The sequence below is a fragment of the Schistocerca piceifrons genome, chromosome 6, assembly GCF_021461385.2.
Source record: "Schistocerca piceifrons isolate TAMUIC-IGC-003096 chromosome 6, iqSchPice1.1, whole genome shotgun sequence".
Taxonomy (NCBI): Eukaryota; Metazoa; Arthropoda; class Insecta; order Orthoptera; family Acrididae; genus Schistocerca; species Schistocerca piceifrons.
Window position 1 is genome coordinate 362,291,274 of NC_060143.1, and position 17,020 is coordinate 362,308,293.

A 17,020-nucleotide genomic window follows, 5' to 3' on the forward strand; every position below is an offset into this window, starting at 1 on the left:
TTTCCCAGTCATCTGCTCTTAGAACACATTTTATTTACCTCTCTGAGTAGTTCTTACTAAGGATGTTTCAAGTCAGGAATGTAAATCAGAGGCCAAGTTCTCTTTGCCACAAACTGGTTAGGTTCTGAGCACTAGTGCAGGAAGTTGTGAGAAGCACTGCACTGAATGCTGGGAACTCCCAAACATTACCGTAGTTGGAGGCCTGTGTATGTCTTTGTGGGGCACACAGGGTGTCTGAGCATTCTATCCAGTTTCTCATTCATTAAAATGTCCAAGAAAGGTAGGCAGCTCTTTTATTCTACTCTCATGATGAGCTTTGTGAAAAGTGTATACTGTTGAGGTGTCACAAGATCTCCAATAAGCTTTTGCCCCATGCAGCAACACAACGAAAGTGCCATCTACTTATTTGTAGAAGGACATTAGCTTGATCCAAGCATTTCCAAGTCCTGTTTCCACCAATTGGTTCATATACAAATTGGTGATTACTGAAACCAGGGGAGAGTCCATCTTCCTGTCTGTAGAACTTCTCACCCCATTGAAAGTAAGTGGTGGTGAACTTCTTGAAACAGTTCTGTTGTGGCTTCATCATAGTATTTCTCCAAAAGTTGTCGGAAGTCCTCTAGTGCGACTTACATGAAGACTGATGTGATATCAAAGCTCACCAGCAGATCACCATTGTTTAGGTGCTTACTGTATTTCAGGCCACTGACACACACTGCTGAGTCCTTGACATATTGGAAATAATGTCCCACCAGTGGCTTTAGCAGTTTTGCTAGACCCTTTGTTGTACCATAGGCTGCAAAATCAAAAGTATTCATCATCGGTTGTAATGACACTTCCTTTTCTATTTTTGTGAGACTGTAGAGATGCTCTGGGGTACTGTGTTTCAATGTTCTTCTCATCTAAGCCCATATTTTTGAAGAGTGATGTGGTTTCCTTGCCCCTGGCATCATTCCTGGTGCAGGTTCCTTCATCTCTTCATTGCATGCCATATATTGTAGTAACATTATGGTCTTCCACCAGTATTCTGTTGTTGGCAATATAGTAGCATTGCCATTGTCTACTATTAAGAAAATCAAGTCTTTTTCATTGTCCGGGTCATGTAATGTTCTTTGTTCTTCTAGGAGATGTTGATTTTTGTTTCTGTGGCTTGCTTGAGTGCATGGCAGGTCTTCCTTCCAACTTCTTCTTTTGTTGTTGAAGAGGCAACCTGGATTTCTTGTTTAATACCACTGATGATTTCCTATTTCAGCAGCATTTCAGAACCAGTGCAAAGTTGAGTTCCTTGGTGAATGAAGACGCAGTTGGCTCATCCAGATCTTTTCCATCAGGTTGGTGATGGTCCTCTTGTCAAAGCGTGTCAGCTTTGTGTAAACGTGCCTCAGGTAGCCAATGAAACTTTCTGCCCTGCTCTTCATTCCCTTTTTGTTTGCAGAGCTCTCCTGATGCAATAAATAAATGTGTTTCCATCTGCCCAATCCCATTTGTGGTCTGATGGTCTCAGAACACCTGGAAAGTACTGTATCAGGTGTGAGTGCAGCTGCCTAAACATCAGTCAGAAGCAACACAGCAGCTCTCAGAAATGTGTAGAACATGCAAGGAATATTCATCTTGGCTGCTCTGACAAGTTGGCTATAAAGGAGGGCAGCATCATCAAAGGATACATGTTCAATATCAAAGACACAATGGTTTTATGTATTGCTAGGTGTTTCGAGAATTGTATATCAAGGAAGCAATACAAATAAGACTGGATGAAATCTTGTTAACAGAGACTGTAAATTCCATCTCATTTCAGAGAGGCGCAATGTAATGTCAAAAATTAGGAAGTTGTGTTCCTTGATTAAAATGACAGCAATAGACAGAGCGGCATAATATCCCTGGGACTCAATGCACAGTCACTCCCACACCACCTTTACCTTCACCATCCAGGACTCTCGCATCTGAGCTGTCAGCATTAACCTGCATAATGCTATTCTAGGAGATAAAAGTCATAAATAAACAACAAACATGAATAAATAATAGCATCCAACAGGTGTCAGTCCCTTACCACAAGAGAATTAAGAAACATGTTGAAACATGATACCAAAACAAACATATTACATTGCTATTTTCCCAAGAACAATTCATCATTGTTCAGTTAGTTAACAATTCTTCAAGCCACTCACATCCATATTAAGTTCAATGTTTGCTTGTTGCACTTTTCATGTATTACATTTCTTCCAGCCATCTTTTATTTTGTGTGTGTGTGTGTGTGTGTGTGTGTGTGTGTGTTTTTGTGTGTGTGTGTGTGTGTGTGTGTGTGAAATGTTTTCAGTAAAACCAAAAACTTGACTTTGTACATTTTCTGCAGCAGAAGTCAGTGTTATTCATAACTGAGAGCTTTTGAAACACTGGTTTCCTGGTTCCTCTGTTCTTAACTTTTGAGATATTGTAATTAAAAAGCAGAAATTGGGTTTTGTGATACTGTTTAAGTACTTTTTAAATGAAATTCAATATTTCTTCTTCATTCTTGTATTGTTTCTTTCAATTCGATGTCACTAAGTGTCTGGGCCTTTCAATATGATATTTACTGAAAGTCTCATACGTTATTTGATGCTATAAATTTGTTTACTTTATTCTAGGTATCTTCTTATAATGCCAACCATGTTGCAACTGTATGCCAACCACCAGATCAATAAACTAGTTACCACTACAGTTGAATATGCAGTCAAGCAATTCTACCTGATGAATCGTAAGCCATTTATTCTGCAGATGTTTGGCAGTGTATCAGCTATTCTGGATACTGATGAAGAAAAAGAATATGGTGACCCACACAAGGTAACATCTACTAACATGTTCCTCAGATAATTTTCTTGGAACATCACAGTAGCACAGTTTTTCAGAGTTCTTTGTGGAGTGAGGGAGTGGCCAAATATGTAAAAAACAGTATTGTGTTTAAGTCCATAGACATATCACAGCACTGCACTGAACAAGTATTTCAATGTTGTGCAGGGGCAGTGGAATTTAGTGAAACTAAACTTCTAATTGTTGTTGTTTATAGGTCCCCAAACTGTAACTTCAGAGAATTTCTGCTCAAGCTAGAGAAGGTTTTTGTTTCAATTTATCAGAAGTACCAAAAATTAATTATATGTGGTGAATTCATTATTAATTTTGTATACTGTAATGTGCATTAGCCGGAGGCCTATAAACAACAAAGAGGCTCTGCCCCTGCCACAGCCACAGTAGTCCACAGCCCCATGACGTCTACCGCAGTCTGTCTTCAATAAATTAATTTAAATTTACATTTTCTTTTAAATTTCTTATGTTTTTGTCTGTGTACAAGTGCCTAAATGTATTTACACCACTTGTGTTGTAACCAGGAGGAAAATCTTATTGATAAGAAAAATATTCAGAACAGTAACACATACTGTATTGATAAGTTAAATACATTCAAATAACATTACTTCCTTCTCATTATCACTGCTTTCATTTGAGTTAGGTAATGGGCCAAAGTCAATGTTATTCTCCCTGGAAACAAGGCTTTCACAGTCTCTCTCTTTTCCAAGCACTAATCCCGACTTTTGGGGTCTGCTGGTTAATCGGATGTGGCATGCTAATTTTAAGGAATGACCAGATGCCCTTCCTGTTGCCACCCTGCCCCCCCCCCCCCCCTCCACCCCCTCCCCCCCCTTCCGTCCGGGGAGGTAGGAGTGTATCCCAACTGTCTGAGTCTAACGTAATCCACGGAATAGCGTGAACATGTTCAGATGTCTATGAGCCATGTAACTGAGGCATAACATGGGGACCAGCCTAGTATTCACCTAGCGGGATGTCGAAAACCGCATAAAAACCACATCCAGGCTGGTCAGCACACTGGCCCTCGTCGTTAATCCGCTGGGCGGATTCGATCCAGGGCCGGCGCGTCTACCTGAGTCCAGGAAGCAGCGTGTTAGCGCTCTCGGCTACACTGGTGGGTCGAGGCTCTTACAGTAGTGGTGATGAATAAAATACATCAGTAGTATTTTCTTCCCCTCTTTGGCATTAGTTATTGGTTGACAATGTTGTGGTGCATTTTGTTTTACCAGGTCAGATATCAATGCGATTTGAGCAGAATAGGTTCCAATATTCCAAAAACACTCAAAAATACTTTCTCGTGCTTGCTCTGATATCCGATTAAAACACTTCTTTCTACCTCAGTAATCAGAATTACTGAATTCTTTTCCAGCAACAATTTTTCCTTTCTCTTTCCTTCAGCAAGCTGCACTCATTTATTTTTCTTTTCTGACATTTCTTTGGCTGGCCCTGTACAAACGCTTCGGCTTCATCGCCATCACTTTGAATTTCTCACCCTCTGAAATAAAGAAATTACCATAGGCAAATCTTGTAAATTTACATTAACGTTCATGAGGTCATTGTGATTTCATAAAGGCATAGGCAATAGGCCTGAAGGTTTTATTAACTTTTTTGTTTACTTTTAGTTACTGTTATGGCTTCATAGACATCCAGATGTGCAACCTGCATTACACTCTAGACTGAATTGTTGATGGGACTAGTAGTGTGACTCCATTTTTAAGTTATGTGCACATTTAATTTCTACCTATATTACTCACTTTTGGTTCTTAATTTATACTTAATGTACGAAACTCTGATGCAATAAAAGCTTGAAAAAACATTAAACTTTAAGTAGTTAAGAGTAATTAATAAAAAAATAAAAGAAGTAAACAGCTGTTCCTGGAGCACTGGATAGGTCTGAATCTGATGGTAAATATTCATTTTTGGATCCATTATCTGCCTAAATACTTGGCTCATCGATATTCCGTTTGTTACTGGAGTTCATGACAAAACACACTGGACTGAAACTAACCAATTAAACAAATAAAATTCTGTGGTTTGAACAAAAATATAACAAACATACTCAGTGTGTCAAGAAAACTGGATTATAGGTACATGTCTATTGGTGTAACTCCCAATTACACCCCTTGTGTGCTGTCTGCTAACAGATGGAGCTGTTGACTGTAAAAACTTAGGCTGCTACTTGTACAGTTTTTCTAAGCAAGAACCTACCACTAACTAAACAGAAAGTAATAATAATAATCCATCAACAGCAGGGATATCTTCTTCGTATATTGATATCAGGTTTCGATGATTTTTGGTGGCTCAGTACAGAGTAATTACATTTCATTTGAACTCTTACCCCCTTAATTTTTCCATCTGCCTTACATCAAAAATGTTTGCAAATCTATGCTAATATTAATATTTTGCACTATTTGTCTTATTTGGAAATAAACTTGTTCCATTCACTCATGTTATTCTATTATCTATTGCATTGAAGAGCCGAAGAAACTGGGGTACACATGCCTAATATTATGTAGGGTCCCCGCAAGCATGCAGAAGTGCCACAGCATGATGTGGCATGGACTCAGCTAATGTCTGAAGTAGAGCTGTAGGGAATTGACACCATGAATCCTCCAGGGCTGTCCATAAACCCGTAAGAGTTTGATGGGGTGGAGCTGTCTTTTGAACAGCATGTTGCAAGGCATCCCAGATATGCTCAATAATTTTCATGTCTGTGGAGTTTGGTGGCCAGAGGAAGAGTTTAAACTCAAAAGAGGCTTACTGGAGCCACTCTGTAGCAATTCTGGACTTGTGGGGTGTTGCATTTTCTTGCTGGAATCGTCCAAGTCCATCAGAAAGCACAATGGACATGAATGTATGCAGGTGATCAGACAAAATGCTTACATACATGTCACCTGTCATAGTTGTATCTAGACATATCAGGGGTCCCATATCACTCCAATTGCACATGCCTCACACCATTACAGAGCCTCCAGGACATTGAACATTCCCCTGCTGACATACAGGGTCTGTGGATTCATGAGGTTGTCTCTATACCCATACATGTTCATCCGCGCAGTACAGTTTGAAACAAGACTCACCCAATGAGGCACATGTTTCCAGTTATCAACAGTCCAATGTCGGTGTTGACAGGCCTAGGTGATGGATAAAGCTTTGTGTCATGCAGTCATCAAGGGTATGTGAGCCCATATTGGTGATGTTTCATTGAATAGTTTGCACAGAGATGCTTGTTGGTGGCCCAGCATCGAAATTTCAGAACGGTTGCACTTCTGTCACCTTGAATGATTCTCTTCAGTCATCATTGGTCCTGTCCTTGCAGGATCTTTTTCCGGCCACGGCGATGTTGGGGATTTCTGTTTTACCAGATTCCTGATATTCATGATACACTTGTGAAATGGTTGTATGGGAAAACCTCCACTTCTTTCTACCTTGGAGAAGCTGTGTCCCATCGCTCGTGTGCCGACTATAACATCACGTTCACAGTTACTTAAATCTTTTAACCTGCCATTGTAGCAGCAGTAACTGATCTAACAACTGCACCATACACTTGTTGTCTTATATAGGTGTTGCCGACCACAGTGCCATATTCTGCCTGTGTACATATCTCTGTATTTGAATATGTATGCCTATACCAGTTTCTTTGGTGCTTCAGTGGATTTATCATTTGTACATTGGATCGTATACAGTGCTGGACATCAGAAATCTTGAACAAAAGTTTTTATGATTTTTATTTACATTTAGTACTTCTATTTCATAAGTTTAAAGAAATTCATATATACAATTATATGTTGTCATTGTGGTCTTCAGTCTGAAGACTGGTTGGCTGCAGCTTTCCATACTACTCTATCCTGCGCAAACCTCTTCATCTCCGAGTAACTGCTGCAACCTAGATCCTTCTGAATCTGTTTAGTATATACATCTCTTTGTCTCCCTCTATGATTTTTAACTCCCACGCTTCCCTCTAATACTAAATTGGTGATCCCTTGATGCCTCGGAATGTGTCCTACCAACTGATCCCTTCTTCTAGTCAAATTGTGCCACAAATTTCTTTTTCCCCAATTCTATTCAGTACCACCACATTAGTTACATTATCTAACCTGACAATTAAATCTACACTTGATGTTAAAAAATTTCTCTTCTTCAGGAACGCTTTCCTTATCATACAGTTGTATAACTTATAATTTATAAATTGTGAATTGAAACATATATTAATATTATATGCTATCAAACTTCATTTATTGAATAAGCAGTGTGGTATTTGCCCCTTGACAACTCTTCACCTTCAAGATCTGCTGGATTCTGCATTAGGTTTATTTCTCTGGCATTATTAACTGTTCGTTAACAATGCACATCAGTATGGACAGGTTTACCATTGAAGGGTTGGCCAATATGGAGTTCTGTATGTGTTCAAAGAATACAATGAAAGAGTGACACAACTGCTGTATGCTGAGTTATTCTTGCATAAACAATGACAAAGACCACATTTCAGTATGCAAGTGCCTACTCTGTTTTTATGATTGCTTATTACAGGCTTCTCCACAATTGGGAGGGAGTTTTTACAGAAACAAAGGTAACTGAGGTAACAAAATTTATATATCATAATTACATTATTAGTCTGTAATGAGCCACTGGAGACCACAGTACCTTATACCTAATTCCTCAGAAAATGTTTTTGAACACCCTGGTGTCTAAGTTCATCTTGACCATCAGAAAGATAGGAACAATAGGATTCCTAGTTAGGTGAGTGCAGAGTTGTCAATGAAAAATCAAGTAGGTGTAATCGACATCTATATCCATACTCTGAAAACCACTGTGAAGTGCATGACAGATGGCAATTCCCATTGCACAACCCATTAAGGTTTCTTCCCGTTCCATTAACATATGAGTCATGGGAAGAATTACTGGTTCAGTGCCTCTTTCTGTGCTGTAATTAGTCCACTCTTGTCATTGCCTTCACTATGGTGGCGACATGTAGAAGACTGTAGCATATTCCTAGATTTCTCACTTAATACTGGTTCGTCTAGATACTTCATAACTAGCCTTCAGAGGATGATTGACATCTATCTTCAAGTATCTGCTGCTTCAGATTCAGATTTTCCGTGATGCTCTCTTATGATCAACCATTCTGACAATTTTGTCATCCTTCATTGTTGTTTTGCACCCAAAACACATTATCATGATCATAATATGTGTCCATTATCACCTGTTAGTCCCACACACGAGACAAATATGCTAGAATTGCTCATCTCAGTGTTTTGTTTACAATCTCCATTGTAGACTGATCACATTTTTCCAATATCCTACAAGTGAGCTAGTCTGCCACCTACTTTACCTATGAGTGAGCCTATGCAATCATTCAATTTTATATTCCCACAAATTTTTCCACCAAGTATTTGTATGAATTTACTAATTCCAGATTAAAGCAAGATACCACTCTTTTCACTCTTGGAATCTTATGTAGTTATGAATAGGTATTTCTTATGTTTTTTTTCAAATATAAAGACAATATTATGAAAAGGATAGAATGCTGCTCACCATATAGAGGAGACGTTGAGTCACAGGCAGGTACAAAAACTAGGCCACGATACATATGAGCTTTCGGCCAAAAGACCTTCTTCTAAAGTAGAAAACACACACACAAGCACAACTCACAAACACACATGACCACTGTCTCTGTCTGTCATCCATGTGAACAGCTGCTCTAAACACATGCTGTGCCAAAGATGCAGGCAGATGGGGCAGTCTTACACTGTTTAGGTATTCACCTGGTCTTTCATGGGCCCTATGGTAGTAATCAAAGGCACTCTAACAGCTGTGGACTACTTGAGCATTATTGTGGATCACGTGAAACCCCTCATTCTTGATGCTTTCCTCAATGGCAGTGGCATCTTCCATGTTACAATGCAGCTTGTATCAGAGTGCTGAGCTCTGGTTTGATCTGCCAGAGATGGCAGTCATGTGTGCGGAAGGTGTTCTTGCTTGTGTGAATGATTGTTTGTGTGTTTTCTTTTATGAAGAAGGCTTCGGCCAAAAGCTGTGTCATAACAGTCTTTCCATTGTACCTGTCCGCAACTCAACATGTCATCTTCATAGTGACTAGCAATCTGTCCTTCCCTTTTATTGTTGAATTGAATGTATGAAAACTCCTAAATGTCCAGATGGATAAAAACTGAGTTGGCACTAGCACATGGATAAGTTAACCAAAAAGCTCAGTTCTTCCTGCTTTGGACTTAGAAATCAATTTATCTCAGAAATATCTTTTCCTGATATCCTTTGTTAGTCTAATTGTTTTTCATTGAACTGTTCAGACAGTATAGCACTCTGTTGTTTGTCTGAAATGATCATCTGTCATTATCAAATTATGGATCCACTACAGACTGGATGGAACACTACTTTAGATCTGATACCACATTTCGCAGACTGAGGGACAGGAATTTATGCATTGCCAACTATGAATCTTTCAATAAGAATAAAATGCGGGCTGAACTGCAAACTGAAGCTTCTATGAGCAACATTATTAACAGTTGAGCTACTGAGTTACACCACAGTTTGCTGGAAAGTTTCTGTTTGCCAGCTCCCTTTGATTCCCCCTGCAATGCTAGTTCAGCAAGAAAACTATTAAGGCCCATTCAACTTTGGCATGAGCAATGGTCTAGTTTACTCAGGTGCCTGAAGGAGACATTAGAGAATGAGATACATGATGGATTCCATTTATTCCCTGTTATATTTCAAATGTTGTTTAAATGTTGTGTGATGCACTATCCTTTTTTTTCCTATCACTGATTTGACATGTTATTTTAAGTACTATTTTTTTGCCTCTACTAACAGGTTCCATCAAGCTGCCTCTTCAATCTTCTTCTTAGTTTGGAAACTCCATCACCAGATCCACTAAGTATTGCAGAGCTTGTTAAAGAGGAGCAACCCTTAAAAGCTATTGACTTCTGCTACCATGATGAAAATGAAATGGTCACAGTTTTGGACTGCATTTCTTTGTGTGTGATGGTAATAGCATATGCTGCAGACTCCGTTCGTGGCCATCAGATGCTTGTAAGTTCTTAAAATTAAGTCCAAAACCTTAAGTTATTCTTCATATCCTTAAATTACCAGGCGTCTCAATGTCTGAGTAGTAAGAAAACGTTTTGCATTTGGTGCTATAGTCCATCATTAAGTTTGTGTGACATAACATCAAATGAAGTGCCATTTGAGCCATTTTTCAACTGTTTTAGCGCTGTAGTCAATAGGATCAAACTAAATGACATTCTATAGTACATGTCATGTCAGATTTAAATGCTGAACGTATGCTATATTAAAATAGACATTTCAGTAAACTGAATTTTTAAGCGTATTGCATGAAAATCGTAATCTTTCCTCTATGTTGCTAGAATGTCTAGTGTGCTGAGGAATTGGGATATTGCTACCATAATTTTAAGATGATATTGCAGAAGTAACATCATACCGTTGTTTATCAATTTATTGTGAAATAATTTGTCCTGCCAAAACTAAGGCAGTTCATGCAAATTTATGTTTGGTATAGTATCAAAAATTTTGTCCAGTATCTTATGCAACATGCTTTATACTGTCAAATTTTGTTGAGAGAGTCCCGTTGGTTGCAAGGACAAGATCAGACATTGTTGAAGAAGACTGCATCACAAGAAGTAGGGCAAACATAATACATTGTTAAGCAATGTGCCAACTTCAGTTCAGAGATGATAGAAGGTGAGAAATGAGTAGTAAAAATAGCTAAAAGAGGAAGTGAAATGAAAAATTGAAGGAATAATACAATTAAGGACCCAGAGTTAATGGGAAGAGGAAGGGGGCAGGTAAAGATAAAAAAGTAATTTAGTAAATAATGAAATGAACCCACTGTAAAACCTGCCCCATACACCCACACACAGACCCTTACTCCAGCTCCAGCAATGGTAAATCAAACAACACCAAAGATGGAGCAGCATGTGAAACCCAACATGTTCCTTACCAACCACTATGAGTTAACTGGATGTTTTTTTACGTGGGAATAACCTCCACTAAACTGTATATATATACGAAATAGACACAAAAGAACTGTCCACTTGGGACACACCTAGTATCTAATTGTTCAGCAAGCTCTACATGACTCATGGGACCTGAATGCCAGCTACATCACAGTAACCATTTGGATCCTCCCATTTAATACTAACTTCAGAAACAGAAACTTGCTTTCCACCAATCTTCATAACACATCATCTTCCTGGTCTTAACTTCCATTAACAGCACCTCACTCACCTCTATCCTTTTTCCAAAGTAGAATGTCATTTATGATTTACCCTTGCTCCTTCTCTCTCTCTCTCTCTCTCTCTCTCTCTCTCTCTCTCTTCCTGTCATAATTACAATATTTAATATGCTTTTCATTTCCAGTTATCTTTAAACCCTTTTTACTTCTCTCTCTGTACCTTATATCATCTCTGAACTGAAGCTGGCTGGCATCATGCTTATAAATGTACTATCTTTGACAAGCTAGTCTTTCTGATACCCACCCTTCATCTTTGTCTCCTCTTGCCCTCACAACAGGTGGATCCCACTCACAGTGTTGTCTGCATGAGTGGCTCATCTCTTCTGACCATCCCCAATATAACCTTCTTTTCTCCATGAGGAATTCTAAAAGCTAGGAATAGTTATTTTTATTTTCAACTTTTAAATGTTTCTGGTGGTAGTACTCGGAATTTTGCTTTATGGAAGTAAGCCAGACACTTTCCATGGATGTTAATTTATCAGTTTTCTCAACTAAGTTTTCCTGCTGATACTACAAATAGTTTGATATTTGTTTCATTATGGCATATCTCATTACTGTGATGTTAACTGATATTAAGGGTCTTTGGCAGTAGGTAGTCACCCTCACTCCCATGTTTATGTAAGTTTCATTTGTCACTGTGTTTCATAAATTTTATTGAGTTTCAGACTAGGAAAGGTATGGCAGTATGGCTTTGTGGGACAAAAAGTATGTTAACTACAAACCTAGTGATAACGTGTGGTGGGGACATTACCTCACATGACCTAGTCAACTGTCACTCCTATGAAAGAACATGTTCACTTACCCATAATCACTGTCTCAACTCCTCTTCTCATTCTGAATTTAATATTGATCAGAACCATCTGACTTTCCTGCGCTATCTTTCCATGCTGCCAGTCTGCCTTTAATTCATTTTCCAGGTGCTTAATTTTGGCCAATGATGAGACTTAGCTCCTACCTTTCACATTGCACTTGGCATCTTGGAACATACAGGAATGTACTTGACCTTTTATCAGTTCTCTTGTACAACCTTCCTGATATAAACAGAAGAATATGGTTTGAAAGTTATTACATTAATGCAGACCCATAATTTCATCCCTGAGAACTTCTGTTATTTCACCACTACAACTTATTTAAGCTAACTTTGATCCAGGTCCCTACACTGTTAATTTGTTTACCACGGTACCAGTTATTTCATCAGAAAGTATATAGCAAAGAAAATCAAAATGCCACTTCTCTCACTGTCAGACAGATACTGAATGAAGGAATTTTTCCAGATTGTCTTAAATGGTCAGTGAATAATATTTATGAAGCTTATGGAAATAGTTTATGTATGTATGGAGCAGTTAGTGATTTGAGCAAAGCACTTGACTCAATGTCACACAACATAATGATAAAAAATTAGAATATTATGACATTGGAGATAGATAACTCCATTTACTCAAATCTTATTTAAGCACTATGCTACGGCTTGTATATGCAGGTAAGAAGAGGTCAGCTACCAATGTGTAGAGAGATGATTCAATTTAGAAAAGCAACTGAATATTAACTCCTAATTCATAACTTAAACAGTTTAAGCAGCACAACCCAGGAAATTTCTTGTGAGGCACAACGTAGCTAGCAGGTATCATCATAGCTCAGCCAGTTTGCAGGAAATAGTTATAAGTTATATATACACATTCCTCATGAATCAGTCTATCTATTAGTGAAAACCATATTAGAATCACTACAATGGTGCCTGAGATTAGTCTTCACCTACAGACAGAAAAATGCAAGAGAGGAATTTAATTCATCATAGTTAAGTCAATTTGCACAAAATATATATAAATTATATACACAAATCTTCCTTGTGAGTCAGTCTATCTGTTAGTGAAAACTGTGTCAAAACTTCTACAGTAGTTGCAGAGATTAGCCTTCACATACAGACAGAAAAAGCATTGGGGCACTTTAATTTATATGTAGAGAGTCATGCAGAAATAACATTATATATCTTGCTATGGCGACTGTGCCTAACCTGTTGAATAGTGTCATATGTGGGTGGGCAAATAACGGAAACTGATTAATAATAGCTGCTTGAATAACTTAAAAATTTGATTGGAAAGAATAGTTGTAGGAAATTGGAAGGTAATTTTTAAATCTGTACACATATCCTGGGTGAACTTTAACTGATACCCATATCAACAGACCTTCAGTATCAATACATTCAAGGTTAGTATTCATAATTTGCATTATGTACTGCTACACATTAATTCCATTGTGCGTAGTCCTGATTATAACAACGCCAATGCAAGATTGCTCCTCCACTGCTCATGCAAATTCCTCATGTCTCCTCCGACCCTCCCAATGCTGGATCTCGGTGGTGGGTGAAATGATGAACAGACTTTTATGTACAGTTGAGATACACACTTTTTAACAATGCTGGTACAACTGATCCAAGGATATGTCTGCACGCTACCTGCAGTAGCCACCAGAAAGATCGCGGGAGGCGCACATCGGCATGGCGCGTCACGGACAGTAGTTGCCACAAGTAAAGTCCCGTCCACCAGAGGGCACGTGAGAATTCGGCCGCACCCTCTGCCGGCGGAACAACAACAACTCAGGCAGCACGGGCTGTGTCCAGTCAGTTTCACATCGGGCATGCCTAGCAGACAGTTCCCGGTCTACACTATGTGAAGTGCGACGGACAACGTGAATCATGTTAACACACAATTGGCGACGTATAGGATCGTTCTTTCGCGTGTTGTGTCATTGTTATGGTTTCGCAGCTTATCCACAGCATGGAGCTCATGCAACTATGAAACAGGCGCTTCCGGCGTTGCTCTCCCCACAGTCTGCTCCTGCACCGTTCCCTCCTCCCTTTCCCCCGTATGACGAAACGGCAGAGGATTGGGATGCATATGAACATCGCCTTCAGCAGCATTTCCAGGAATTTCATGTTGCTGATGCGGAGGTATGTTGTGCTCTTTTCTTAACTTGGATATCTCCCTCACTGTATCAAGTTTTGCGGCAGCTAGCGCCGTTGCAGGAACCCTCGTCCTTGTCTTTTGACGCATTGTGTTCATTGCTGTCTTCATATTATCGCAGCTGCACGCATTTTGTGGCGGCTAGGGTCGAGTTCTATCAATACAAGAAACAGCCACATCAGTCTTACCGGGCCTGGGCCACTACCCTGCACGGTCTTAGTTGCAAGTGTCATTTTGTCACGGAGCAGTCGCGAGAGTCGTACGCCCACATTATGGTGCGAGACGTCATTGTTCGTTCGGCCCTTTATAGGGAGGTCCAGCAATGGGCCCTGCAGTTGGAAGACCCTTCCCTCAAGGAAGTCCTGTCCATTGCTCAATCGTATGAAGTCTCTCATGCCGCAGGTCAACAGTTGGAAGCGTCGTGTGATGTTGTGGCGGCTCAGGGCGGCGCGGCCGCATCCAATGCGACCAGGGCGGACGATGTGCGAGCGGTACAATCCGGCCGTTATGGCTGCTCCCGCTCGGCGCGTACACAGAGTTCCAGCTGCTGGCCCCTGTTACCGTCCTGTGGGTCGTGCTGTATACATCATGATCGGTCAGAGTGCCCCCAGCGTTGGGCCGTTTGTCACAAATGTAATAAAAAAGGACGCATTGCTAAAGTTTGCCGCTCAGCCTCAAAAGAATCAAAGGAAGCAGCTACAGAGGACATGGACGTTGACATTCAGGAAGTTTCATCGAGCCAGGCTCCAGACGCATCGGCACACAAACTTTTTATCGAGGTGTCGGTTTGGTCGCGCCGACTACAACTGCAAGTAGATACAGGCGCGGCAATTTCCTTGTTGAATGCACAAACTTACTCCGACCTTGGGTCACCACCGCCTCCATGGTAATGGTAAACAGTTCATTCCCCTACTGGGTCAATTCACTACAGACGTTACTTACAAACCAGTCACTCGGCCTCTTACTTTTATTGTTGTCAGTGATGTGAGCTCCGCTAACCTTTTCGGATTGGATGCCTTTCAAGCTTTCGGTTTTTCTATTGCAGATACCATACAGTTGGTCTCCGAAGACGTTCCCTATCAATCATTGGAATCTTTGACCTCTGACTTTAAGGATATCTTTGAGGAGGGCCTGGGGCGTGTTTCAGACTTTGAAGCTCACTTAATGTTGAAGGCATCGGCTCGCGCTCATTTTCTACGCGCAAGGAAGATCCCCTTGGCCCTCTGCCCCCAGGTAAAAGCAGAGCTAGACCAGCTGACAGCCCTCGGGGTCGTTCTTCCTATTTCTTCTAGTGAGTGGGCTTCGCCCCTTGTTATTGTCAGGAAACCCTCGGAAAATTACGCCTCTGTGGCGATTTCAAGGCCACCATTAACTCCCAATTGGTGGTGGACACCTATCCCTTGCCTCGTTCTGATGAATTGTTCTCCGATGTGGCGGGAGGCCAATATTTTTCGAAAATCGATTATTCGGAGTCTTATCATCAGATACCACTTGATGAGGACTCCAAACGACTGGTGGTCGTCAACACCCCATTTGGCCTTTACCAATATCAGCGGTTGGCTTTCAGAATATCCAGTGCCCTGGCGATATTTCAGCATTGTCTTGAACACGTCATGTCGACAATCCCTCATTGTATTAATTACCTGGACGACATAATTGTCGCAGCACGAAGGAACACTTGCACAACCTTCAAACCCTCTTTCTCAAATTCATCCATGGGCCTGCGTTGCAACCTGCATAAGTTGAACTTCTTCCAACCGTCCATTGAGTATGTGAGCTACACCATCTCTCGGCACGGCGTCCAGCCGCTAGGAAGTTTGGGCCAAGGTATCGTCGACCTTCTGCGGCCAACTTCGCTGAAGGAGTCACAAGCTTTTTTAGGCAAGATTGCCTATTGCCACCAGTTCATTCCCAGGGCTTCCACCATAGCCCGCCCTCTGTACTGCCTTCTGCGCAAGGGTGTTCCTTTTGCTTCGTCACCTGCATGCGAGTGAGCGTTCACCTCGTTGAAGGGCCTCCTCACGTCGTCGCCTTGTTTGGCTACTTTTGACCCCAATAAGCCATTTGTCCTGGCTATAGATGCTTCGCAGTATGGGGTGTGGGCGGTCCTGGCCCATCGCAACGCAGATGGCTCCGAGAAGCCACTGGCATTTGCGTCTAAAACTCTTAGTCCCACGCAGGCCCATTACTCCCAGGTGGAAAAAGAGGCTTTGGCCATTGTCTACGCTGTTACCAAGTTTCACCCTTTCTTATATGGCACAAAGTATCAGTTAATCACTGACCATAAGCCATTAATATCGTTATTTGGCCCCACCTCTCAGATTCCGAATAGGGCTGCCCACAGACTGCAGTGCTGGGCCTTGTTCCTCTCTAAGTACCATTATGTCATTGATTTTCGCCCTACCAGACAGCATGCCAACGCTCTTTCCCGTCTTCCGGTGTGCCCGGATCCTAAGTTAGATTGGGAGGAGATTATGTGTTTTCATTTGGATGGGGCGTCCCGCCAAGCAGTTGATGGCTTCCCGATCACTAGTTCTAGAGTTGCCAGGGAAACGCCAGCTGTCCCAGTTCTCCGGCAAGTAGTTCACCTCGTTGAGCAGGGGTGGTCATACCGACCTCCAGGCCGTGCCTCGGACCCTCTTCATAATTATTTTGTTCTACGAGACCACCTCTCAGTCTTGGAAGGAGTTCTCCTTCTGGCTACCGATGATACAGCTCCTCGTGTGGTTGTTCCTGCAAGTCTGCAAAGGTTCCCAGTGTGCGAGCCAACAGGCATCTCCCAGGTCAGCGTTCTCTTCATGGCCGCCTGCAACCCAGGCATGGGAACGTGTTCACATAGATTTTGCAGGCCCGTTTCTCAATGGCTTTTGGCTCATTGTCATTGATGCTTATTCCCGATTGCCCTATGTGGTTCGCTGCTCCTCAACCACTTCAGAAGTTGCAATCCAGGCACTCG

General features: G+C 41.1%; 1 protein-coding gene across 1 annotated transcript in view; it reads left to right on the forward strand.

The window, feature by feature from the left end:
• LOC124803322 (protein unc-80 homolog) overlaps nucleotides 1-17,020 on the forward strand; it is a 995,149-nt gene that overhangs the window by 728,119 nt on the left and 250,010 nt on the right. Inside the window, exons 47-48 of the mRNA XM_047264506.1 lie at nucleotides 2,622-2,817; nucleotides 9,664-9,882. Of these exons, the coding sequence (XP_047120462.1) occupies nucleotides 2,622-2,817; nucleotides 9,664-9,882 (415 nt within the window). The remainder of the gene's footprint in view (nucleotides 1-2,621; nucleotides 2,818-9,663; nucleotides 9,883-17,020) is intronic.